Source organism: Necator americanus, chromosome I (assembly GCF_031761385.1).
Source record: "Necator americanus strain Aroian chromosome I, whole genome shotgun sequence".
In the NCBI taxonomy this organism is placed as follows: domain Eukaryota; kingdom Metazoa; phylum Nematoda; class Chromadorea; order Rhabditida; family Ancylostomatidae; genus Necator; species Necator americanus.
This window is the reverse complement of record NC_087371.1, coordinates 26,377,312-26,402,022: the sequence shown is the minus strand read 5'-3', so window position 1 is coordinate 26,402,022 and position 24,711 is coordinate 26,377,312. Positions and strand designations below refer to the sequence as shown.

The window sequence follows — 24,711 nt, the reverse complement described above, 5'->3', positions numbered from 1 at the left end:
GCATCAAGGGAAACTCTTGACTGCAAATTTTGGCCTCTGTAGATGTTCTGATTCTCTCAAAAGCTAGTTGAGAAAAACTCGAAAATTTGAGGCAAAAATTGGGATTTTTCTCAACTAGGTTTCAAAAAGACTAGGAAAGCTAGAGCCACCAAACTTTGTAGAAATACAGAAGAAATCTCTCTCTACAGATCGCAGCCAGCTTTATTGCATAAAATTCACTTTGAGCGTAGATATTCAGAAACTCGTGGAGCCTACTTTGTACTAATTTTAACCCTAATTGCGCCTGTAGATGTCTTTTTTTCGCTCAGTAGCAGCATCAGAATTGCTTTTTCGACTGAAAGTAAGAAGTTCGTCATTGTAGGATGAGAAATGTGCTCTCTAAATTCTTTTACGCTAAATGCAAAAATAGCATCTTTGCAGGGATTGATCCCTGACCGTCACAATAAAAACAGCGCGGCATCTCATTGAGCCATCCAATTTTGGTGGATCACCAACATCAGCCCTATTTCAACAGAGCGTGTAATGGCCCATTAACAGATGTCCTTATCGAAGTCTTTGTAATCGCGGCATAAATAAATCTGCTCTACACTTACCAACTTGAGCCAGCGTACTTGCTTTTCATTGCAGCTATGCTTCTACTTTTACTTAGTGCTCTTACACTTCTGCTAGCTTCTGAAGATCTCGTTTGTCATCCGTTCCTAAGCGAATTTTCGACGCTACGTTCTCATACAACTGCAGATCTTCAATATATTGAATTGGCTGTGACGAAGAGTGCCAAAGCACTGTGCAAGCTAGGAAGATTGCCTTTCATGGTACTCAATACGAAGTCACCTCTGGTTAGTTTCATTTCTTTCATATAAATTAGTAACAGGCAATTTTGTTGTGTAGACTGTAATTTTGTAATTTTGTTTTGTAGAACTGTAATTTTGTAGTGCTTAGACTTGATGGGTTTGACAAAAAGTCGATTTTTTGAGAGAAAAAAAACTTTCAGGTAGTTAATTGCATTTAAAATAATGGGTTTCCTATTTTATCACATCACAACATTATCACTTTGTTTATTATGCATCACATTTATTCAAGATTTCAATTGTTTTGGTTTGTGCCACCGAAGCGACTCCGACGTCATCAAGCATCAGTTAGAGCAGCAAAAAATGCTAAGTCTTCCATTTTCGAGACTGGCTCAAAAAGTGCAGTAGTTTCATTACCAGAATTATGAAAAATAAATTTTTTAAAAATCATTTTTTGGTTTGTTTACCCTCTTCTTATCCTAACTTTTTATGCTACAATAGTCTTCCTCAACTGCAACCGCGAGTCTTCTTCAATCGTTTATTCGAATATTAAAAAAATTTATTTATTCTATATCATTTATTTTTATATCAAACAGAACTCAAGTACTGAATATGCATCATTGACGTCTTTTCTTCTTTGAGACAACTCTTCCATTTTTTAGTCGCAGATATCGGGACCTGAAAAAAAGCCTTAGAATACGTTTCAGTTGTGAATATCTTCTGATATGCGATAAAAACATGCCATTCACTGCTGATCATCCTTCAAGTTTCAGCATTACTTAAAAGAAGCAGTTTTCACTCCTGTTTTTCTGCTGACTGTCGCATACCTAAATAACACTTCATTTTGTACACCTTAATATGTGTTTATTTGAAAACGACAACCCCGTCTTCATTTTCTCTTTGCTCCTTTCATTTTTTCTGATTTTCCGACCCCTACTTGAATTTTTTCTTAATCTTTCGACCCCCTGTTGAGAAATTCTCAACACACCCTGTTTTGGCCTCCCACGCGGCCTCACTCCTGAAACATCGAGCTTCAGAGCGGTTTTGGCAACAGAATCTTCCTCTCGTCGCAAGACGTGACCAAACCATCTCAGTCTCGCCTCCTTCATCTTCTCAGTTATCGGAACGACGCCGAAGATGGAGCGTACAGTGACGTTGGATACTTTCTCTTTTAGCGTTACACCTATCGTCCACCTCAACATCCGCATCTCCATAGCGTGCAACACTCTTTCCAAGGCTTTCGTCGTTGGCTAGCACTCGCATCCGTAAAGGGCAACAGGACGCAAAACCGTCCTGTAGATCTTCGACTTCAGTCGAACAGGGACTTTCTTGTCGCACAGTACGCCTGTTGCCATTTTCCATTTCATCCATGCCGCATTAACACGTGCTCGACCTTCTTGATCAATGTCGCCTGTGGAAGTCACTTTGGATCCAAGGTACTTGAAACAGTTCACCTTGTTTAATTCGGTGCCATCGACACGAATTGAACCATCCTCTATCCTTGGTCCGCACTCCATGTACTCAGTTTTTGATGTGTTGAGGCGCAATCCATATTGCTGCAGCTGGTCCATCCAAAACTACTTGCTTCTGAAGATCATCTCGAGACTATGACGCAAGGATGACATCGCCGGCAAAGAGTATAGTCCACAGATGCTGCTTCTGGAATTCTTTCGTTATCGTGTCCATGCACAGTATGAACAGCAGAGGTGAGAGGGATGAACCCTGATGAACCCCTACTTGTACAAGGAATTTTTTTTTCCTCAGACGAGCTTCCACGACACGCTCAAAAACCTTCATCGTATCGCACAGCAGTCGTATAGGCCTGTACGAGGTGCAGTCAGCAATGTCTCCTTTCCCCTTCCAGACAGGCACGGTCACGGAAGTTTGCCAAACGTCTGGAGTCCGTCCTTCTGCAACGATCTTGTTAAATAGAGTTGCGAGCCACATGGACCCTCGATCTCCTAGCAGCTTCCAGACATCAGCAGGTATGTCATCAGGACCGGTTGCCTTGTTCGACTTCATTTTTGCGTGGGCAGCGCTGACTTCGACGTCAGCAGTTGGTAGAACAGGACCCTCGACGCTGGGAACAGTTAGGATGGGAGGATGACAGAACTCTTCGTTACACAACTGATTGTAGTACTCTCGCCACCTCTCCAGGATCTGACTAGAGCGGCGCAGAACGGCTCCCTTAACGATCTTGGTGTGCTTCATATTCAACGTTGAGCGATACGCGCTCTGACTAAACGATACACTGCCCGCTCGCCTTCTCTGGTATCAAGCATGTCGTACACAGCCTTGTAGCGGTCCGACTTCGCCTTGGAGACTGCCTTCTTAACCTCCCTATCGCCGCTAGGTAAGCCCCCCTCCGATCTTCAGACTGACGTATCCTCCACCAGAGCTTATACTTGGACTTCTTCTCACGAATTGCCGCCTGAACTTCCTCGTTCCAAAACCACGTAGCCTTTTGTACTTTGGGCTCACCTAAAGTCGTCTTTCCCAGAGTGTTCTCCGCGGTCAAGCGTATAACGCTGGAAGTAGACGACCACATTTCCTCCACACTACGAGTAGGGTGAGGAAGTGTACATGGAGCCACGGACGCGAAAAATACCTCCTTTCGATCCTTCAGATTCCACCATTTGATGCGTTGTGTTTCAGTCCTTGGATGTCTCTTCTTTGGACGGGAGATTTTCAAGTCCATAACGAGCAGATGGGCAGCGACGTGGTCTGTAGGGATGACTTTTGAATCCTGCAGAAGTTGGCGATCTCGTCGGCGTAACACCCAGAAATCTATTTGTGTTTCACGACCGCCGCTGGTGTACGTGATCAAATGCGATTTTCTTTTCCGATACAGCGTGTTAGCGATGACCAAGTCACTTGCAACAGCATACTCAAGGATTCGCAACCCGTCGTCGTTACGAGCTCCATAACCGTATCCACCATGAAAACTCTCGAACCCGTCTTTCCAAGAACCGACATGTCCGTTGAAGTCTTCTCCGATTAGAAGTACTTCTTCGCCTTCCAGAGATTGGACATACTGCTCCAGGTCTTCCCAAAAGCACGCCTTCTCTTCTTCACTACAGCCCACCTGTGGCGCATAAGCAGAGATGACTCGCAATTCCACTTCTCCTGTGTCTACTTTCACAGCCATCAGGCGATCCGATAGTCGATCCACCGCTGTGACGCTGTTTCTAAACGACTCGTTCAATATGATACCAACGCCATTGCGATTTGATGTGCCGTGGTAGATAAACTTGTAGCCATCGCCTAATTCCCTTGACTTGGAGCCTTTCCAGCAAGTCTCATGTACACAACATATGTCAACACGTTTTCTGAGACTGTCTGCCAGTTCACGACTTCTTCCAGTAAGCGTCCCAACGTTAAGTGTTGCCAAGCGCACTAGATGTTGCTGGCGATGGACTACCTTCTTTGGCCGGCTCCGTCCTCTAGCCGGTAGCCCTCGCATATTTGGCACATTGTCCGGGCGAGGACAATGCGCGTCGCTTCTGGGGGACGCCCTAGCTTCTGAAGAACACATAGTAGACATTAGCAGTATGACACGACGGGGGTGTTGTCCTCGGTCGGCTTGTCGCACTAGCAAGCTAGCAGCCTGGCACCGGAATCGTCGTACTACCTCCTCACTTAGCTAGCCTGTAGCCTTGACCCAAGGACCGGGCTACTAGCCGGACACCTTTGTGACATGGTTGAACCTGCTGAGACGAAGTCTCGCCACCATAGCTGCCCGACGGCCAGGGCCACCGCTGCGCCGCTTTGAGGCGTGAGGTAGGATTTGCAGCAGCGTATGAGGCTAACGAGCGTGGATAATTGCATAGCTCGACTCCTGACAGCTCCTCCTCAGCTACGTCTCGCTGACGCCCCACCCACACCGCCTTTTCAGCCCATCTCTCCGCGCCTGCTGCTCTTACAATGCGCTTTTTGAAACAAAATCTGGGAAAAGTCTGATGATAGTTCTTCGAAGCTCTAGATAAAATCGAGTTGTTCAAAACATATACAGCGTTGAAATATCGTTTAGAAATGTGAGTGGAGCTGTTAATTATCTTATTCGGAAATGTTAGATTGAAACCGCCTGCCCATCTCTGCAAAAACAAGATATGTTTTAAGAAATTTTCTACTGATCAATGGCATACTATGTTTCCTTACTTTTTCCGCCCTCTAGGCATTTTTTTTTCGCACATTTAGCTACGTAAAACTGGCATTCAACGCCCCGAGACGCGAATAATGCCCTACAGAAATGCAGAGTACCTAAAGGCGTATCTCGAAGATACAGAGGTGTTCTGTTCGCTGATACTACTACTAATACTCCTAACCCGTCACATCGATTTTATGCAGAAGACAGATAGAATCATAATGAAATTGACCACATCATCGTCAGTAAAAGGTTTTACCTGACGGATTTCGCTGTTCTACCAAAGTTTTACACGGGATCGGACCATCGCCTTCTTCGAGGAAGATTTTTCTTCACAGGTAGGGAACAAAAAAAATCGAAAGTTCGGAGAGCTAAATCCCAGAGCTATCATTAATTGGACTCTCTTCGCTACGCTAGCTGTCGTTGGGGAAGACCGTCATGTACAACATCAAAGATGAATATGAGCGGATTGTAGAACATCTTCACGACTGCTCGAGGAAAGCAAAGAGTTTCAAAACCACCAAGAGACGCCTGTCTCCGGAAACTCTAGAGCTAGTACGTCAGCGTGGAGCTGCACAAGCTGCAGACAACCATGAACTCACGTCCGAGCTCTCCTTGGAACTTCGCGAATCATAAATCAAAAATTTCTGCTTTCCTTAACTCGGAACGACTATAGTTTCGAGAAGTGGAGGGGGACGGAGAAAGTCATCCAGGACTTCTACTCAGATCTCTTCGACAGCCACCTCCGCTTGGCTCCTCACTATCTGGATTCATGGACCCATGAACATTTCATTCCAAACGTCTTCCCTTCCAAAGTTCGACATGCCATCATGTCGGTGAAGAACCTCACTTTACCCGGTCCTAAGAGAATCAAGTCTGAACATCTGAAAAACGCACCGCCAGTCCTCATCAACACTGGCGAAGCTCCGGTCATGGAGGTCTTGGACAACTAAGGCGTCCCCACTCCATACGTAAAGATGCTTCATGAGTTGTGTCGCAACTTCAGTACCAAATTTCCCCACTTTACAATGATGCCATAATCGACGTAAACAGAGATGTTCGTCAGGATGACACAATTTCACCCGAAATATTAAGTGGCACTCTCGAGGACATGAAGAGAGGATTGGAATGAGATAACATACGAGTGAAAGTTGACGGTCGGCATTTACACTATCTTATTTTCGCTGATGACATCGTTCAGCTGACATCAAGCACCAATCAGAAGGAATGGATCCTGGCAGAGTTTAGTGAAACGTGTAAGAAAACCTTCAGCTGAACCTGGACAAGACGATGTCCATGAGGTACATATGAGTTTCTGATGCCCCTTTCACGCTCAACGAAGCGAATATATCCGAATGCTTCAGCTATGTATATATAGGTCGGGAAATCAACATGATGAACGTGCTGACCACTGAGCAGGAGGAAACGAGGCTTAGAGAGCATATAATAATCAAGTGAAGTGAATAATATGTAGTGAAGAGGACTGAGAACATCCGACTCAGTGCTCATCTATTGAACACCACCGCTCTTCCTGCTTTCACCTATGCTTCAGAAACGTGGACATTTCCCAAGCAGGAGGAAAATGCCATCACCGTCATAGAGCGCGAAATTGAAAGAGTGATGCTAGGAGCATGTCGCTTTACGCAAGTGAAAGAAGGGATTCGAAGTTGATCCCTACGTCACCGATCGAAGATCAGAGACGCTGCCGTATATGCCAAGAAAAGCAAAATTAGGTAGGCCGGACACGTGACGACACGACAAGCGACTGAATACCACGAGACATCAAACGCACCGCAAGAAGACGGCAGACACGATGGTGAAACGTCTTAATGAAGTCCATCAAGGAAAAAATATGACGCTCTTTGGGACAAACGGAAGTATTGCTGGTGCCCGATGGAGCAAATCGATGAACACAGGAGCACAGGTGATACAAATGAATCAGCTTCGTCATTCATCATATTAGAACTTGCTGCGTTAATTCGCTCTTCACTTCTTCACCTCCCGAATTCACAACTCCCACCGCTGCTTCGGGGCGCGAACATCATGGGCATGGTTCGACGGCAGTATTGATCGGGGTCGAGGTGATCCAGGGCGGTAAAGAAGTGAAAGGCGGCAAATGCTCTCTTGCTGGTGGAGCGGCAGTTGCAATCACGCGGATCATCATTTGTGAAGTGCTTAATTTTCTGCTTCTTCAAGTGCTTTTCGTAGCTGTCGTTTAGCCATGCCGATATGCCTGCGGATTATGCCGGACATGTTCTTGTATTACGTACTGTTGAATTCAGTTGCGGGACCCTTCTGGTTGCGAAATAGTAAAGAAGGACGAGTGAAGACAGCGAGTACGATCTGGCTACATTGCTTTGTGAGCTGCCGTAAAAAGTTGAAGGTGACTGAAGGATTCGTAGTGCGTCTCGTCGTTGCTTGGTGGTGGAAAAGAAAAGGGCTATGCCGTGGCCGTGTGGCGGTGGTCACCATGTTTCGGTTTGAGTCTCAATATTGTAGTTGCTCCTTTTGCAACATTGATGGTAGTATTTTAATTTCCCCTATGTATTTATTTTTTTAGTTCTTACCAGTCAATGTCCATCTGTGCTTCTTGTGATAATTTAACGTTTGAATTAGGTGAATGAGATTCTATTATTTTGTTTCTTCTTCTTTCTCTTTTTGTCTCTTCCTTCATATCATATGTCCATATAGTTTATCGTGGAATAGTTCGTAAATTTAAAAATTTTTTTTTTTTTTTTTTTTGTATTTTAAAATTTTTTTTTTTTAGGAGAGCTCGCCAGCGGGTGCGTGTAAAGAGGGTCCCGGCGGAATTTCTACCATGCCCCGCTCATAGCTCTTCAGAGCAAGGTATGGTAGAGTAAGGTACTCTCGTCGAGGTTTGTTCGCGTATCCGCCGGCATATCCACTGGGCACGTTATGTCTCGGAGGCATTCGCGTGGAATCCGTCGGGACCCTCTTTGCCGTACCCCGCTGCCAACTACTCTTCAGCTCTATCCTTCTCCTTTACCTCCTTATTCACTCATCAACGAAGACGTAATTACATTTCGCTCATAGGTTCCAAGGAAAGGGTCAACTGCAAGTAGGAACGAGAACTCATGGATAAAGAAATTGGAATAAAAGTAGACAGATTCGCTAAGAGTAGATAGACAGGTCTACGCTTTAGTCGCGAGGCTACATGGTGTGTCTCCATTTGTGTTATTGGTCAGAAGGACGCAACCCAAAACTCGTGGGACCAAAGGCAGGGAACCTGCCCTAAAAAAAATTAAAAGTTAAAACTATTATTTATTTGTTTATATATTACCCGTCTGAACGTCCCGCTAAAGGACTTCAGACTTTTTGTAATGTTCACTTCGCTCGCCTACACCGATCAATAAGAAATAACAGTAGTGACTTTTTTTTTGCAAAATTACAATTGTTTTCTATCAACCCTTTCTTCAATTTTTTTTTCCTCAAAAATTTAGACATAGATGAGAGATTTCATGATTTTCTTCCTAAACGTGTCAGTACTATATTTGGAAAACAATTAAACTTGATTTCACATCTATGTTTCTCTCAAACCTCCACAGTTTGGAAACATTATTCGAAGTATGAGTTTCCCCCGCTCTCAAAAATTAGCACAGGATGATGTGCTAACATGAAATGAGGTGAATATCATCATCGTAGTGATGAAGATAAAACTCTACGTCAGACCACGTGAACGTGTGTTGGCTTGTATTGTATCTAAGCAGCCGTTTGTATGTGTTTCCACTTTTTGAAGAAAGGATGTTAGCAGCATCAGGGAAATATGCTTGGAAATAGATACGCGAATGAGTCGTAGAAACCATTCTACCATTGGGGCTCCCACGCACCATTCCTATGTCATAGGACCCGTCTCACCTCACTCCGTGGTTTTCTGGTTCCGGGGTGCGAACTCGACGCCGCAGGACCTGTTTCGCCCAATTTTACCGCATTGGGGCTCCAGCGCACCAAACCGACGCCATGGTACTCGTCCCCCTCTCTTGGAATTTCGCGACTGAGACACACAGACGCACACCCTTGATAGAATAGGACTAGATTAAGCCCTTTATATTAGCATTATATAGCATGATAGTTTGCAAATTTGGAACTGCACATTCACATAAAAGTTCATTTGCCCTCACTAACATATGATAGGAACTAACTTGGCCTATCAAAGCCAACAGCCAACACATCTCTGGACAATGGTGGTAACGTAGAGTGCTCGCCTATCAGGTGCATAGCGACAGTGCGGCACCCCACCGGTGCAGAATTTTGCATGATTATGGAGCATTTTCGTGACACACACAGATGATTATTTGAAATTAAAAAAAAGCAAGACACAGCAAAAAGAAAGAGTCTCCTGACTCCAGAAGAAAGCCTGGTAGGAAAAAAAGACAAAAAGGACAGGGTCCTTTTTGTCTTTTTTTCCTACCAGGCTTTCTTCTGGAGTCAGGAGACATTCATTTAGGACAAGTCATTTAGGCTACCGAAACAGAAGAGGGTTAGGATGGTCTGTACTTATAACGTATGCACGCTTGCATCGGAAGCAGCCATTGAAGATCTGGTAATGTAAGACAGGAAGTTAAGTACGACGTCATCGGACTGACCGACACGAGACGAAACACCGTGTATGAAACCGGAGAAGAACTGCTCTTAGGAACATATGACGGAGCAAGAGTTGATGGAGTTGGTGTCCTCGTCAACACAAGTTTGGGAAACATCAACACTTTTGGACAACTTACGACCCAAATCGCACATCCGCGGATTAAAATGTGTGGTTCAACGCCAGTTTTCATTACCTTCGTCGCTTACTTCCCAACCACCGAAGAAGAATGAGTCTAAGTTTCTGTAGGACCTGGAGAAGTTTTACACAGAAAGCTGGACCTTCTACATGGTCACTGTTGGTGATCTCAACTCCAAAATTGGCCCCTAAAGAAAACCTGAGGAACTTCACATCGGGACCTTAAGAGATGACGGATGTCGCTGTTGTTCCAGCGTGCTATATGAGATCGGTCCATCTCCTCCGGAGAAGATTTTCCTTCATATGGCAAGAAGAGAAAGTCGCCAATTTCGGAAAGCCAAGTTGTAAAACTACAAATAATTGAGATCTCTTCGCCACGCTAGCTGGTTTCCGGGAAGATACCGTCATAGACAACATCAGTATAACAATATGACAATATGAACGGCTTGTAGAACATCTTCACGACTGCTCGAGGAAAGCGAAGAGTTTCAAAACTACCAAGGAACGCCTATCTCCGGAAACTCTAGAGTTAGAACGTTGGCGTTGAGCTGCACAAGCTGGAGACAACCATGAACTCCGACGTCCGAGCTCTCGAGGTGTTGCAGAGAGGCGATGAAAGAGGACTTGAAGAGAAATGTTGGCTGAAGTTGCGGAGGAGAGGAGAATTTGCTATACTCGTCGAGACATCGCAAATCGCAAAGATGACTGCTCTCGTGGACTAAAATGTAACATAGATTGCGTCGAGAAGGGAAATGGAGAAAATCATCAACGACTTCTACTCTGATCTCTTCGAGAGCCATGTCCACTTACTGAGTGAAGACGGACATGTCGTTCCAGAAGTTCTCCCGTCCGAAGGACAAGACTCTTCAATTATCGAGCTGCGTTCATGACCACTCTGCGTGATCAGGTTACAGTCGTTCATGAAGACGCAGACAACCGTCTTAGATATTCTTCTAGGCACAAAGACGCAAAGAACTGCACAGTTGCTAGGAAATACTCAAGGAAGAGTGGTGTGAGTTGTCGGAATTACCGAACAAGTCAAAGAATAATAGAGTTAGATAGAAGTACATGGGATTTTGTATGGTGTTCTAATGAAGAAAGGGAGTGAGTTTCTCTTTATATTGCCTTCAAAAAGTCTAGAAATCTTATCAAATTTGAACTCTCTTTCTTCCTGTATGTTTGAGTGGTGACTAGAGACTTAGGGATTTTATCACCCTAATTGAACACACCAAAAAGCGATGGTTCAGTGAAATGTCTTTATTATGTGAATACAGGAGCGCAGAACACTTGCCAGCAATAGGATTGGATGAAAGAATGGGCAGAGCGTTGTCTGCCGCACTCTTGGACGGTACAAGTAGTAATGTGATAGAACATAACAGAGAACGGTACTTTATACCACGCCCCCTATCTATAGAACATAACAGAGAACGGTACTTTATACCACGCCCCCTATCTATCATCGGGGTCGATGATAATCAAATTTGAACTCTCTTTCTTCCTGTAAGTTCCAAAAAGTCAGAGATACAGAAGACCCCTCTGTCCCGCAATAAATTAGGCTACAAAAAAAACCTTGGGAGATACAGGATAAGATAATTCTCATTACCGTTAACTTTGAAAGCTGGAATGTTCCCATTTAACGAAAAATTTTATATACGTAATTTGAAGCCATTAAATACATCCTTATTTCATATTTCACGTGAGGATTTCTTTTGCTTCTGGTACGATTACAAGTTCACCTCACATCACAAAATTGCAGTGGATGTGTCTGATTCTCCAAAACAATTTAGTAGATAGTAAATTATATCCTAGCCTATGATGCAGCGCACGATTAGCGGTAGGTAACCAGAGTCAGCTATTTAGGTGCCAACAAAAGTGAATCTCTTTAAGATACGCAGCATCGCTAATTGCTCTGAAGAGCTATGACCGGGGCATGGTAGAAATTCCGCCGGGACCCTCTTTACACGCACCCGTTGGCAGACGCTGCTGCCGCCAAATGCAATACTAATCAGTTCTGAAATATCCAACAAAAAAATCGAACACAAGCACATCAGTCTTTATGTTGCTGCTCACACTAAAAAATTATAATTCTATCACATTAATGAACTATTCCACGATAAACTATATGGACATATGATATGAAGGAAGAGAAAAAGAGAAAGAAGGAGAAACGAAATAACAGAATCCCATCCACCCAATTCAAACGTTAAATTATCACAGGAAGCACAGATAGACATTGACTGGTAAGAATTTAAAAAAAAATACATGGGGGAAATTAAATTACTACCATTAATGTTGCAAAAGAAGCAACTACAATATTATCTGGTTTTTATAACTACATGAAAGCTCCTTATAGGGCAGAACAACACAATTCAATACAATAGTCTCGGGAGCGATAGAAACATCTGAACCTAAGATGGTTAGCGATGGGTTGAGGCGACCATCCGACAAGAAAAGAGGTTTGTTTTCAAGCTGAAAGAAAATCATCATTAAGTATCAAATCGTCGGATCAATTGGAATCGTCAAATCCTTGAAGAAAATACAATAATAAATCGATGCAACCACTAGAAAATATTTAAAGTAGTCGTATGAATAAAAACTAGACTAATCTCAAGTACCCCACCTCCATAGACCGTCGATCAGTAATGAAGCAAATACACTAAAAATTCTACTCAAACAGCGACAAGTTTCAACCTTAGCGAAGGGAAGGTTCGGGTTCGGAGCCAGAGGAATTCCTTCAACACGGGACCATGCTCCTATTACGGAGCGCCAGCCGATAACCGAATGCAAAACGCAAGCGTGTTCATTAACAACAGCATCCGCAAGAATGATAGACTCCTGTAAAAAAGCACAATCAAAAAGGGACAAAATCAATATATGAAGAGATAACCTTGACTCTGACTCCTTTTCCTATCTTTGCATTTGGTCCTATACTGACATTCGGTCCTATTTTAGCTGACTTGTCCACCTAAACAACTAAAAGTTTGCAGACATGTTCAAAAGAAATAGCTAATGACGAGATAGATGAGGAAAAGGAACCTCAGCGCTGGGATCGATAAAAACATCGCCAACTATCTGCGCACGATCTCTACACAGACGAGCTGCATACCGTTTCTTGAACAGGCGCAAGTAATGTCGATTAGCATAAAGAACAGCTCTGGAAAAAATAGAATCACAAAATTCCATAATGATACAGAACTTGAGGAAATGTGCTTAAAGAAAACGTTTGAGATTTAACGTTGGGTTCTCTCCAGTAGTAGATAGGGAGAGGCACGTATAGTCGGGTCAAAACGACATGAAGCAATGAGCTGCTGCCTAAGCGATTGCGCTCGAAGCGGCGCGGTTGAGACAGCAGTTGGAATCGAGGTGGGACCATCGCGAATTCCAGCAATGAACTGGGGTATAAGGGGTGCTCACTCAATCCTAACCGCAACGCTCCATCGCACCGCTTCGAGCGCAATCGCATACGTAACTGCACCGTCCTTCATGTCATTTTGACCCTGCTATAGTTTGCAAGTATCACAATGAAACATCCTAAATTCAGGAATTCGAGGGTTCAAGAGTTCCATACTTCTTAGCCTTAACAACGCGTCAACCTTTCATACCTAACGAATTGACGGAACGAAACGGCATAAAGTGGATTCTATTGATTCCATCTTTACGAAAGTAAAAAGTTGATTTTTTGATAACTTATTTAACTAATTTGTCTTACCCTTTCCCATTATGCGGCTCTCATAGATGCAAAGTGATGCCTCTTTCGGTGAATTGATGCCTCTATTGCTTTTCTACGCTTCCTGGATTTGCATAAGAGTAAACTCCCTCTTATAATTTTAAGGACCAGAGATCTCAATTTATCGGACGAAGCAACTCTTTATACCCGTAGCATCAACGAAATGAAACTGTGTGGAATACTCATGTTAACCCAATAAAACTTAGAGGAACAATATAGAGAATCCAAGTGCTGATTGTCAGAACTCCAAGCAAATAACTGAGGAAGTTTCAGAAACTTGAAAGTGTATCACAGATTATGGTAGTGCAAATTATAAGAGGAAACCAAGAAAGTAGCAACTGGGAATCGCTAAGATATGAAATGTCACTGCAGAACGAATGCTTGCATTTTGATCACTGAATACTCACTTTGGCTTCACTTCGAGATGCATTGCTAAAAGAATTCTAAAGGATTTTAAATATCTACAAAGATGTCGGAGAAACGGGGCTTCGCAGTCGTGACTGTCAAGGATCTATGAATATGAAAACAGTATCAACTGCAGGAAGTAGAAACTGCAAGAAACCGGGGATTCGAATTCATATAGACTACTCAGAACGCTAAGTGGAGAGCTCTCGTCGCATAAAGCATGCTCGAGGTCGCCATCGTAGTCCCACCGAAGTTCTTTGGCGAGGAAACGGGTAAAGGAGGTCCTGGCTGATTGTCCGTAGATGCCTCCGAGACATTACGTGTCCAGTGGATATATCAGGGTGTAACATACTTCGATGCTGTCACGCTCCAGTCGTTCATAGAGACGCAGACAACTGTCATAGATGCTCTTCTGACTTACACAATTTTGAGGAAATATGTAAAAAAAAAAGAATTATGTGAATTGTCGAAACTACACAATAAGTAAAGGAACATTGTAGTTAAAAGTACATGCCATTTTGTGCGGTGTTCAAATGAGAGACAGGAGCGATTTTTTTAAAATACAAATATTACCCTCAGGAAGAAACCTTATCAAATGAACTTTTTTTCTTCCAAGAGTTCAGAGGTCTTGCTGTCCGGAAATAAATTAGGTTACAAAAAAAACTTGAAACATACAGAATAACGATAATCCCCATTCCCGTTACTTTCAAGAACTGGAATGTTCCCTGTTTTCAACGAAAATCTTTCTATATGTAATTTGAAGCTATAAGATAGATCTTTCTCTCATATTTCACGTGAGGATTTCTCTTGCTTCTGGTACGATTACAAGTTCACGTCACATCACAAAATTGCAGTGGATGTCTGATTCTCCAAAACAATTTAGTAGATAGTGAATTATATTCTAGCCTGTGATGGAGCGCACTATTAGCGGTAAGTAAGCAGGGCATGTTTGAATATCTGCCGAAACCCTCTTTACACGCCCCCTTTTGGGGAGAGAGTACTGATAAGTGTTCCACTGCGATGAGAGTAAAGACAGGAGTATGCGCAAAGCAGAGAAACTACAAGTTTTATGGCAGATCCGCTGCCATTGAGAAACCTACGTTGTTTTATGTATTATTTAGAGTAGCTGCTCTGAAGGTTGACTATTACGGCTTTGCATGCAAGGAGTATGTGTCTCAATGCACTTTATTTGATTAACAGAATAGCCCTCACGCTGCTGTTTTCGTCTGGCTCCACCAACGAGTGGTATGCAGTGCAAACAGTTTGCCATTAGACGCCATCTTCGGGAAAACGTCAGTCTCGAACCATAAATTTGTGGATGGATCTACTTTCAATCCCTAGAACAAATTCACGAAGTGCCAGGCTAACAGGAGATAACGTTGTGAATCTTTAGAACAAATGTACTCACCAGGACAACACTCGTCTTCATCAAGTAGACACCACAAGAGATATGTGTAGAAACAAACGTTGTTGGTTTGTCGACATAGTGCACAATGCGACCACTGTTGTCTATAACGACCTAAATGGCAGAAGATCATAAGAATCAACAAGAGAAGCCAGAAAAACAACAATTGAGAAGGTGGGAATGTGTATTGCATACTCAAACATACATTTCCGAAATTTCCGCTCTGCTCTCGAGTCGCTTCAGTGGTGAGCAACAAACAGCTATCTTCAGGCAAAGATGCGATACGTTTAACCATTTCATCAACAGGTAAATCACCACAAACATCGCCATTGATGACAAATAATGCTTCTGGAGCATCTCCCAAAATAAAATCCCTTTGAGCTACCAAACCACCGGCGGTACCTGAACGGAATATATATATATATATATATATATATATATATATATATATATATATATACTAGTCTGAACGTCAAACTTCTTGTGCATCTCTCTTCGCCCGCCTTCGCAGACGATTAAAGACTAAAGGTAGTGGTGATTTCTGTAAATTTTTATTACAGAGTTAAATTTTTATTTTCCCTAATGCTTTTTTCTTTCTTTTTAAAGAGAGATTCAAGTTTTGATGGAAGATAAAAGTTTTCTTTCTAAAGAGATCAGTACTTCATTTGAAGAATACTCAAACTTGATCTTACACCTATATTTCTTCTGTACCGCAACAATTCGGAAACATTACTCAAAACATCATATTTTTTCGCTCTTTTCTTCAACAATTGACATAGGATGATATGCCATAATGAAATGACGTGAACGTAATCGTCACCCCGATAAAAGATAAGTTTTCACATCAGATCACCTCCGTCCAGAACTTACTACTACTCCGACTAGGAAGCCTTTTTCAGTGAGTCTGAAAGCGTCCTCAGGACAACTCGGACAAGACGATCAGATGATCTTCTTATAGTGTGACCAAAGAAGCGAAGACGGTTTTCTGTGGCTACTTCAGAAGACCTGACAAGATGTTTCTGTTTTCCACGTGGCATTCATCGGCTCACTATATCCACTTTCTAAGTAAAGTTCTTCGTTCTGGCACACCATCGGCCAAAAGTAGTGTAGCAGTCATCTAAACAGCTTTCTCTCCATGCAGTCTAGCATTTCCATCACCGTCGACGGCGCTACCCAAGTCTTCGATCCGTACATCATGACAAAGCGAATTGCGGATAGGTAGATACGCAGCTTGACTTCCTCAGCGATGGAGATCGACCACAGGCGCTTAGTCAATGAGTTGAAGGCCGAATTGGCTTTGGCGTATCTTTGCTGACTATCTCTCTCGTAAGTGCCATCGTTTTTCAGCATACAACCTAAAAATCAGAACTCATCCAAGAGTTCAATATGTTGCCCGTTCATGCTCATTTCCGTTGAGGAGACGCAGATCTTCTTGCATTTTTCTGGGCGGAGTAGCAGTCCGTAAACAGCACTAATTTCGATACAAGATTAACAACATTTTGTAACTTCGCGCTGTTTGAAGCGAATATTATTACATCGTCGACGTATTCGAGATCCATCAAGAGACGTGCAGACGGTGCTAAAATGTCATCGGCAAGTCATTGCTCAAGTGTTCTTCGCATTATGTCATCGACGGCAATGTTTAACAGAAATTGCCCCTCTACGTCCCCTTGTCTTACTCCAGTTTCCACTTCGAACGGTGCAGTACATCCACTTGGTTTTCGAACCGCAGCAGTTGTGCTTCTATCCATGTCGTTTATTAGGCGTGCGATTTTTCCTGAAACTACATCATCGCGAAGAGCGTTGAGAAGACGGCCTCGATGAAGAGAGTCAAAAGCAGCTTCAAGATCCAAAAAAGCTAACTGTAGAGGCTTCGAATACAGCTGCAAAACTTCAATCATTCGCCTCAGAATAAAAACCTGATCAATCGTCGATAGACTTTTTTCTTCGGTTTTTGTGGTTTATCTCCGATGTCGGATTAGTCGATCCAGGATGATTCGCTCCAAAAAATTATACATTACACGCAGCAATGTTATTCCTGGGTAACTGCTGTGTTCCGTGACGAATCGCTTCTTGTGGATAGGAATTACGATAGCGTGTCTCCACGAGTCGGGTATCCTTTCGTTAATTGAACGAATGATCTTCCTCATCTCGCGAATCCCAAAAGGAGGAAAAGATTTCAGCGCTTTGTAACGCCTCACCTTAGTACATGCGCCAGTTCCCTCAACAACTTATTTATTGGTTTTACTTGAATAGGCTGCTGAGAAGACTCCACTAGTTGCAGATCGCTCGCTCGTGCAAAGCATGTACAGCGGCGGCACGTTATATCGTACCTCGCAGAAACTAAGGCCGTTTCTGACGCCGTTTTACAGGAAGGTTAGGGAATTGGACGTAGACGCGTACAAATTCGTAATCTAGAACTCGAGCTCTGTATTGTCCTAGAGAGAATTCGAAGTCATTTCTTGATATGCTGCCTTTAAAGATGATACCGCAACCGTCTACGACTTCACTAACGAGTAGAACGTCAGCTTCGAATTTCTTGCCAATACACAGCTCTTGTTTCGATAGACAAAGTTTAGGGACAGTAACTTTCACTTACCCATAGGTTGTTGTTCCTGAGCATATTTTATAGATATACGATAAGTCTGTTGACATCTGCCAATGAAATCGGTAAAAAGGCCGGACGAGTACGAACCAATGAGAACAATCTCTGACAGTCCAGGAAGCTAAAAAAAAAAGAATAGGAAAAGAAAGGAATATTTGCATTTATTAACAAAGAAAAAGTGTAGTCGACACTGATCCACATGCACAACGCCCATACTATTTCAACTGTAATTCATCAACTCAGTGTCACAATGCTTCGGGCTACACTCCGGATGGGTCAATGGCTTTTAATGCTACACTTTGGATGGATGGAGTAATGGATGCCCTCTAAATGGGGTGCAACATCTTTGAGATGCATAAATTGAGGGAGAGCGGAAAGAAGAAGCCTTAGATCACGAGCAACATGTAACAAGTCGGGTTATAACTGATGTTAACCAAATCGACCCTGAGTGTGTTGCAGGTGAGGATTTTCTTTAACAAAAACCAAATTCCTACAAAACGCAATTTCTCATCTGTGTCATATCTAAATTCCAAGGAAAAGAAACAAGTAGCTTGTAAAAGTTGTGATCTAACCTTGTTGTAGCGGAAGTCTTCTATGAAATACGCCCAGAAAAAAAAATTGACAAAGTTCTCTTCTCAGGAATTTATCAATGCTCTTAAAAAATAAACATATTCACTCAAGCATTTTGGCATTTTTGCCCATTAAATAATGTTAAATTTGCGCAAATATTGAAACAAAACAGTGCAGAGTTATTCATTTTTCAGGAGCAGTTATAAAATCCTCTCTTTTGGAAAAATTTGGACCAAGGAATCACATTTTAGCATAACTGCTAGAATCCGAAAGCGATGCGTGATTGCTAAACATTAAAATTTGAATCAACATAGCTTGAAAAGTTGGGCTTTTCAAACGTTTTTTTTAACGTAAGCTTCGCCATAAACTATCTAGTTTCTCATCTTACAATATAGATAGTAAACGTTAACTCAGTCACGCACAAGATAGGGAATTGCAGTGCTGTTCCTGTTAAAATATTGGCTCTGGGTTTATGTGCTCATTAATCGGCTACGAAAGATCTTACCGATCATACCTAATTTGTCTGTTTCACCAAGTCGATATAAACAGGAGTCGTTACAGACACTGCATCAAACTTGGCACTGACAACGCGAGAAGGGTATTATCAGACGCTGACATACATGCCCATCTCGAAAATGCAGAGCCAACCAGCTCCCGCATGATTGCTTTGGAGACCAAGGGAAGAAGAAGTGAAGTGATATGAAATGTTGAATGATGGCACTCATCATTCGCGGAGGAAAGGTTTGGTCATGGACGTTGGGGACTTTTGCTTTGTTGTGCTCCTTTACGTCTTTCATCTCCCCGATTCTCACGAGACCATATCCCGCCTGCCATTCTTCGCCTACATTCTATGAGCCAAAAATCCATAAGCATTGTCAGCTGCTACTCATCGACATCAGTAGGTGAAGAAACTGAGTTAGACGCAGTCATAAAAGATGCTGGAGGAAGTGATCCGCAACCAAAGTTCACAAGTTCTTGTCAAGTACTTTAACCAACCAAATCAGGAAGTGTAATAGAAGATAGGAAAATGGAGAGGAGAGAAACTCCTTGAAGAAGGAAGAATTTTGAGGCTTGATTCGAATGCATGAGACCAATTCTAAGTGTCACAAGGACTTTCGCGAATATGAAAAGAGGACGAGATAGGTAAAGTAACGCAACATATTAACAACCCATTGGAAATAAATGAAAGTACGGGAGTATGCCGCCAGAGTTCTCCCAGTGCTGCACAGAAAGCTGGACTTCACATGGGGTGAAGCGTCAAATAGAGTCAGCGTGACTATAACGCCAAATTTGGCTGGACCCGGAACACGAAGCAGTTGAAGGAACGGGAAAAGACAGTGTGCGTCAATCGGAGAGCAACTACGGTGCACTGTGAACATTCGGCGAGGTGTTCAATCACGATCAAGGTAGCAGATGAGCCCTACATTGTCCCACAGGCAAGAAGGAATCCTCATCAATCGGCATTTACATTTAACGACGACAACGACATTTAACAGAAAGGACGGTGTGGCGCAGTCGGTTAGAGGTCCGCTGTAGCCACAAAGTCGATGTTTCGAAACCGCCCTGATGCAAACCGAGGCTTTCATCTCTCTGCGGTCGATAAATTGGTACCAGACCTGTCTGGGAGGATAAAAATACTGACTTGATTATCGTCTGGCCCCGCAAGTCATTGGCCAACACGCTTTTCCACAACGCGCATGTCCCAAAATCTCAATCAATTGCAGTAAAACGCGCTGCCGCATTCCAAGTTGATTGATACACCAGTTACTTTATCCTTTATCCTTTCTTTACAGGACCGCAAGGCGTACAATATCATGCTCTAAGATGGCACGGCGAATTCATGGGTGTGCTCTCTTTGCCCGACGACCAGTACGTTGGATTCCGTTGACAACCGCACGTCGGCAACACCTTTTGTTTGAGCCAGTACACCCATTTGCTGAAGTGCAGGTGATGCACCTGTGACTTCTATGGAAGAAGACTTTTTGCTGGCTGATGTGATATGAAACCACTAAGATCTAAAGCTTGCTTATAATTTGAAAACTTCATAGCTCTTAGATACCTAGCTTCCCTTCCTAAGTCTTACTGAGTATTGAGTACTAAAATATCTAGGCCGCAATCATACACGAAGCTGAACCCACCTCTTTGTACTCATTTTTCTGCCTCTTCACTATGTATTTGCATGTATTTTATTTCTACTGTATTTGTTTCATGTTTGCCTTGACCACATGCTTGTTGGCACGTCGTTGAAACAAAACAAATAAACAATAAACAATAACAATAAACATAAACAAATAACAAACAAATAAATGTGTGAATTTTGCCACACGTTAAGAATCTTTTCAAAAATGGAAAGTACAGTGGTAAGCAAAAACCGGGGCTAAGTTCATAAGTAGTTGAATAAAAGCAAAAGCTCACCTGAGACAGTTGATCGATGTGATGTTCGACTAGCGGAACACCAGCAATGGGGAAAAGAGGTTTGGGCAGTTGAAGAGAAAGAGGCCGAAACCGAGTTCCTAGAAGCAAAGCAAAAATAATGAAAGAATTTGTAAAATTAAATTTTAAATGCTTCCACAAGAAGGAGCCATAGTAACTGTAGGAACGATAAAACAACTCATACCAATATTTATGCTGTGTGGACAATATAATGCGCTATTCTGTTGCTTTTTTAATGAACGAGCTACGTCATCGTTTCACTTCGGCCAGTTTGTATTGCTACATGGTACAACGGAATCAAAACAACCTGAGGTCCACTGCTGTTGCGTAAGCTCTCAGAACGGTGCGACAGAGCAAGTGGTTCCAATCAAATTGGGACCACGGTAGCTCCAATCATTTCTGCAGTCTGAATGATGCTGGCGTCCGAACTAACTCCTAATCCCCCTAACTCAATCGGAGGCGCTACCTCTACCGTGCTGTTTCAAGTGTAGCTCCCTATGCAACAATACTAAGATTCAGATCATTTTGATTTTTTCATAAAACACGCAACACTGATATTATCGGCATAAAGCGTTTTAACGTATCGACGCGTTCTCGGTGAAGGCATGCATTGAGTTCTCTCAATAGAATGCAGACGGAATACTCGCTGGACCTCTCTTCTTTTGCTTTTAAGGACTCCCATATTTTTTCCGCATAGTAATACATGTATAGTATTATCATGGTATATAATAGCTCAAGCTGTTGTAGCGTAGCGGTCAGAGGTTCCGCTTCCTGCACGATCGATCGGAGGTTCGAATACGCTCTAGTGCTCACCAAGCCTTTCATCCCTCCCTCGATAAATTGGTACCAGACTTGTCTGGGAGGATTAAAAAAAAGCACTGACTTGACACATAAGCCAACCACCGCAAGTCATTGCATAGGCCAGTTACACGTTCGTAAACACCAAACAATTCTGAATTGAAGTGAACGTGGGGGCGCATCCCAATCGGATTGAATAACTCCAGAAACTTTATTCTAACTGTATATAATCACGAAAATGCTCCATAATGATGCAAAACTCTGCACCGATGGAGTGCCGAACCGTTGCCATGCACCTGATAAGCGAGCACTCTACGTTTCCACCATTGTCCAGAGTTATGTGTATGTTGGCTTTGACAGGCCAAATTAGTTTCTGTCATTTGTTAGTGAGGGTAAATAAACTTTATGTGAATGCACACTTCCAAATTTGCAGACTATCATGCTATATAATAACGTGCTTATTCTGTCACGTATGTCCGTCTGTGTGGGTCTCAGTCACGAAATTCCAAAAAGAGAGGGAGACGAGTACAATGGGGTCGGTTTGGTGCGCGGGAGCCCCAACGCGGTAAAATACGGTGATATGAGATCACCGGCGTCGAATTCTGCTCCGGAGTCAGACAGCTATAAAATGGAGAAGTGAGGCTCCCATGGTTCCCATGGCATCGGAATAGTGCGCGGAGCCCCAATGGTAGAATGGTTTCTACGAGTCATTCGCGTATCTATTTTCAAGCATATTTCCCTGATGCTGCTAACATCCTTTCATCAAAGAGTGGAAACACACATACAAACGGCTGCTTAGATATAATACTATCCAATACACGTTCACGTGGTCTGACGTAGTTTTATCAATACAATGATGATATTCACGTCATTTCATTAGCACATCACTCTGTGTTAATGAAATGAAATGAGTTGAGAGAGGAGGAAACTCGTACTTCGAATAATGTTTCCAAATTGTGGACGTTCAAAAAAACATAGATGTAAAATCAAGTTTGATTGTTCTCCAAATATAGTACTGACAAGTTTGGGAAGAAAATCATGAAATCTCTCATGCCTGAATTTTTGAGGAAGAAAAAAATTGAAGAAAGCGTTGATGGAAGAAAAGAACAACTACAATTTTACAAAAAAAGGCACTAGTGTTATTTCTTATTGATCGGTGAAGGCGAGCGAAGTGAACGCTACAAAAAGTCTGAAGTCCGGACGTTCAGGTCTGTATATTCATAACGAAATATTCCAACACTCCCAAAAACTTCTTTCTTTTTTACTTTTATTGGGTCTTCATTATTTTCCGTGTAACAGTGCGGAGAAAAGCGTAGTTGGAAAGGGAGGAGGAGGGCTCAACTGCGCGCTTATTTCTGGAAGCTCTTTCTTCCTTTTTTCTCTCGGTAGCTTTAGCCTAAATGTCACAGATCCTCTAACCCCACTGCTTAGGGGTAAAGTGTCGTTGGGGGGGGGCACTCATTGGCGCCCTTATTTCTTGAAGTAAATAAATCAACCGGGGACCTAAGGCCTAAGCATTAGTCTTTGAGGATCTATGACATGTAAACTTAAGTTACTAAGAGAAAAAAGTAAGTTAGAGCTTCGGGAAATAAGGGCGCCACTGAGTGGCCCCCCAACGACACTTTACCCCTGCCTAGACCCTCGGACGCTGGCTGACTTACTTATTTACTTCCAGATATAAAGACGCAGTTAAGTGCCCTCTTCACTCGGCCTAACTACATTTATCTCAACACTGCGCCCATAAAGACGAGTCAAAATGGCCTAAAGCTCGATGCAGTCGTTTAAGCGGAAGCGGACCCATTCTCGCGACTTCAGAGGTCTTTTCCGATTCCGAGTCATCTCCTCGAAGGTGTCATTTTGCAGAAACTGGATTTCTACCCAATTTTTGGCGCAACTGCGCCTAATTCGAATTCTTTTAGGACGAATCCTCGGATTTTACTATGACTCCGATTACAGCAAACACCAATGACGCACAATTATTCAGAAAACTGAACAGAAATTGAATTTCTATAAACTGTAGTCTTGGAGGTGACCTAGGAGCTAAACAAAGGATGAAACTGATGGGAAATGACTTCACTATGACTACGTAATTATACTCGTGCGCTAAAATGTAGAAAATTAACGGAACCTACAAAGACAAAAAGGAAAGACCACTAGGGAGTTCACCACATACCACAAAGGAAGCTCAAGACACGCATTCACCGAGAGTGCGTCGTATCAACGCGTTACCACACGTTACACGCCCACTATTTCCGCAAAAGGCCTATTTTTAGTTCACTACTCATTTCTTTCAAGAGAACGACAATATAGTGTCAAAACTACACGAAGCGCGGTGCAGTTGCGTAAGGAGGGTCGTCGGTGGGTGCGCTCGAAGCTGTGCGGTGGAGCGCTACAGCTAAGTATCGAGTTGGGACCCTTGCAGTAGACTAGCGCCACTCTTTGCTGCAGTTTGCGATGGTCCCAACTGGATTCCAGCCCCATCTTCATCGCGACGCTTCGAGCGCAGCCGCTTGCGCAGCTGCACCGTGCTTTACGTCGTTTTGACGCGACTATACATCTACGAGGATATTACTACCGAGCAAATTGCTGAAAAGAACATATCCGGTCTTCTACTACAACAGAAGGGGACTCGCAAGTCAGGTATCTCGAGTCGGCACTCGTTTAACTTGAAAAGAAAAGAGGTTTGAAACGAAACATGAATGTCAACCACAACTTCCCTCCATTTATGGAATTTGTGTGGGACAATTAACAATATAGTTTGTCCAACGGCATCTATTTGTTAAAGTTTTTGTCCAGCCAAAAAAATAACACTCTATATCTGCTTCCTCATTATGCAAGGCAGCCATTCCTGCATTTAAATGTTGACTACAGACCATTTCCAAATGGTTACGCACCTCGCATCATACACATTTTGCTATCATAGAGAAAGTGGACAATTTTGGACAGCTACAGCCATCAGAACAACAGGAAGGACGAGGAATAGGGCGTAGAGAGAAAGAAGAGCACCAGCAGCGAGGAATACACCCATAAGGAAGTCGATTCAACAATAACGCACCTTTCTGTGGGCCGCCGACTAGCACTACTGCCTTGAAGGCCAT

General features: G+C 42.9%; 5 protein-coding genes across 8 annotated transcripts; 1 reads left to right on the top strand and 4 right to left on the bottom strand.

Annotated features, from left to right (window-relative positions):
• Positions 1–2,038: 2,038 nt before the first annotated feature.
• RB195_006929 (uncharacterized protein) lies at positions 2,039–2,359 on the bottom strand (the record flags this gene model as incomplete). Its single annotated transcript, XM_064180286.1, has 1 exon — positions 2,039–2,359. The coding sequence occupies one exon, from the start codon at positions 2,357–2,359 to the stop codon at positions 2,039–2,041; it is 321 nt and encodes a 106-aa protein (XP_064037170.1).
• Positions 2,360–2,393: 34 nt separating this feature from the next.
• Positions 2,394–2,999, bottom strand: RB195_006928 (uncharacterized protein; the record flags this gene model as incomplete). Its single annotated transcript, XM_013450711.2, has 1 exon — positions 2,394–2,999. One exon carries the CDS (start codon positions 2,997–2,999, stop codon positions 2,394–2,396), a length of 606 nt encoding a protein of 201 aa, XP_013306165.2.
• Positions 3,000–3,027: 28 nt separating this feature from the next.
• On the bottom strand, positions 3,028–4,323 carry RB195_006927 (uncharacterized protein; the record flags this gene model as incomplete). 2 transcript variants are annotated; one of them, XM_064180284.1, is made up of 1 exon in its annotated part: positions 3,028–4,323. In XM_064180284.1, the coding sequence occupies one exon, from the start codon at positions 4,321–4,323 to the stop codon at positions 3,028–3,030; it is 1,296 nt and encodes a 431-aa protein (XP_064037168.1). The 2 variants fall into 2 exon arrangements, with proteins under 2 accessions (XP_064037168.1, XP_064037169.1); XM_064180285.1 differs by having other exon boundaries at positions 3,028–4,251.
• A 1,047-nt stretch (positions 4,324–5,370) lies between these two features.
• RB195_006926 (uncharacterized protein) lies at positions 5,371–5,885 on the top strand (the record flags this gene model as incomplete). The annotated part of the gene is made up of 2 exons (XM_064180283.1): positions 5,371–5,534; positions 5,609–5,885. 2 exons carry the CDS (start codon positions 5,371–5,373, stop codon positions 5,883–5,885), a joined length of 441 nt encoding a protein of 146 aa, XP_064037167.1.
• Positions 5,886–10,164: 4,279 nt separating this feature from the next.
• Positions 10,165–24,711, bottom strand: RB195_006925 (uncharacterized protein; the record flags this gene model as incomplete). 3 transcript variants are annotated; one of them, XM_064180282.1, is made up of 11 exons in its annotated part: positions 10,165–10,388; positions 12,079–12,139; positions 12,362–12,505; positions 12,558–12,635; positions 12,707–12,824; positions 15,015–15,139; positions 15,211–15,321; positions 15,413–15,609; positions 17,807–17,933; positions 20,798–20,895; positions 24,669–24,711. In XM_064180282.1, the coding sequence occupies 11 exons, from the start codon at positions 24,709–24,711 to the stop codon at positions 10,165–10,167; spliced, it is 1,326 nt and encodes a 441-aa protein (XP_064037164.1). The 3 variants fall into 3 exon arrangements, with proteins under 3 accessions (XP_064037164.1, XP_064037166.1, XP_064037165.1); XM_064180280.1 differs by lacking the exon at positions 10,165–10,388 and having other exon boundaries at positions 11,978–12,139; XM_064180281.1 differs by lacking the exons at positions 12,079–12,139; positions 12,362–12,505; positions 12,558–12,635; ... (5 more) ...; positions 20,798–20,895; positions 24,669–24,711 and adding an exon at positions 10,481–10,592.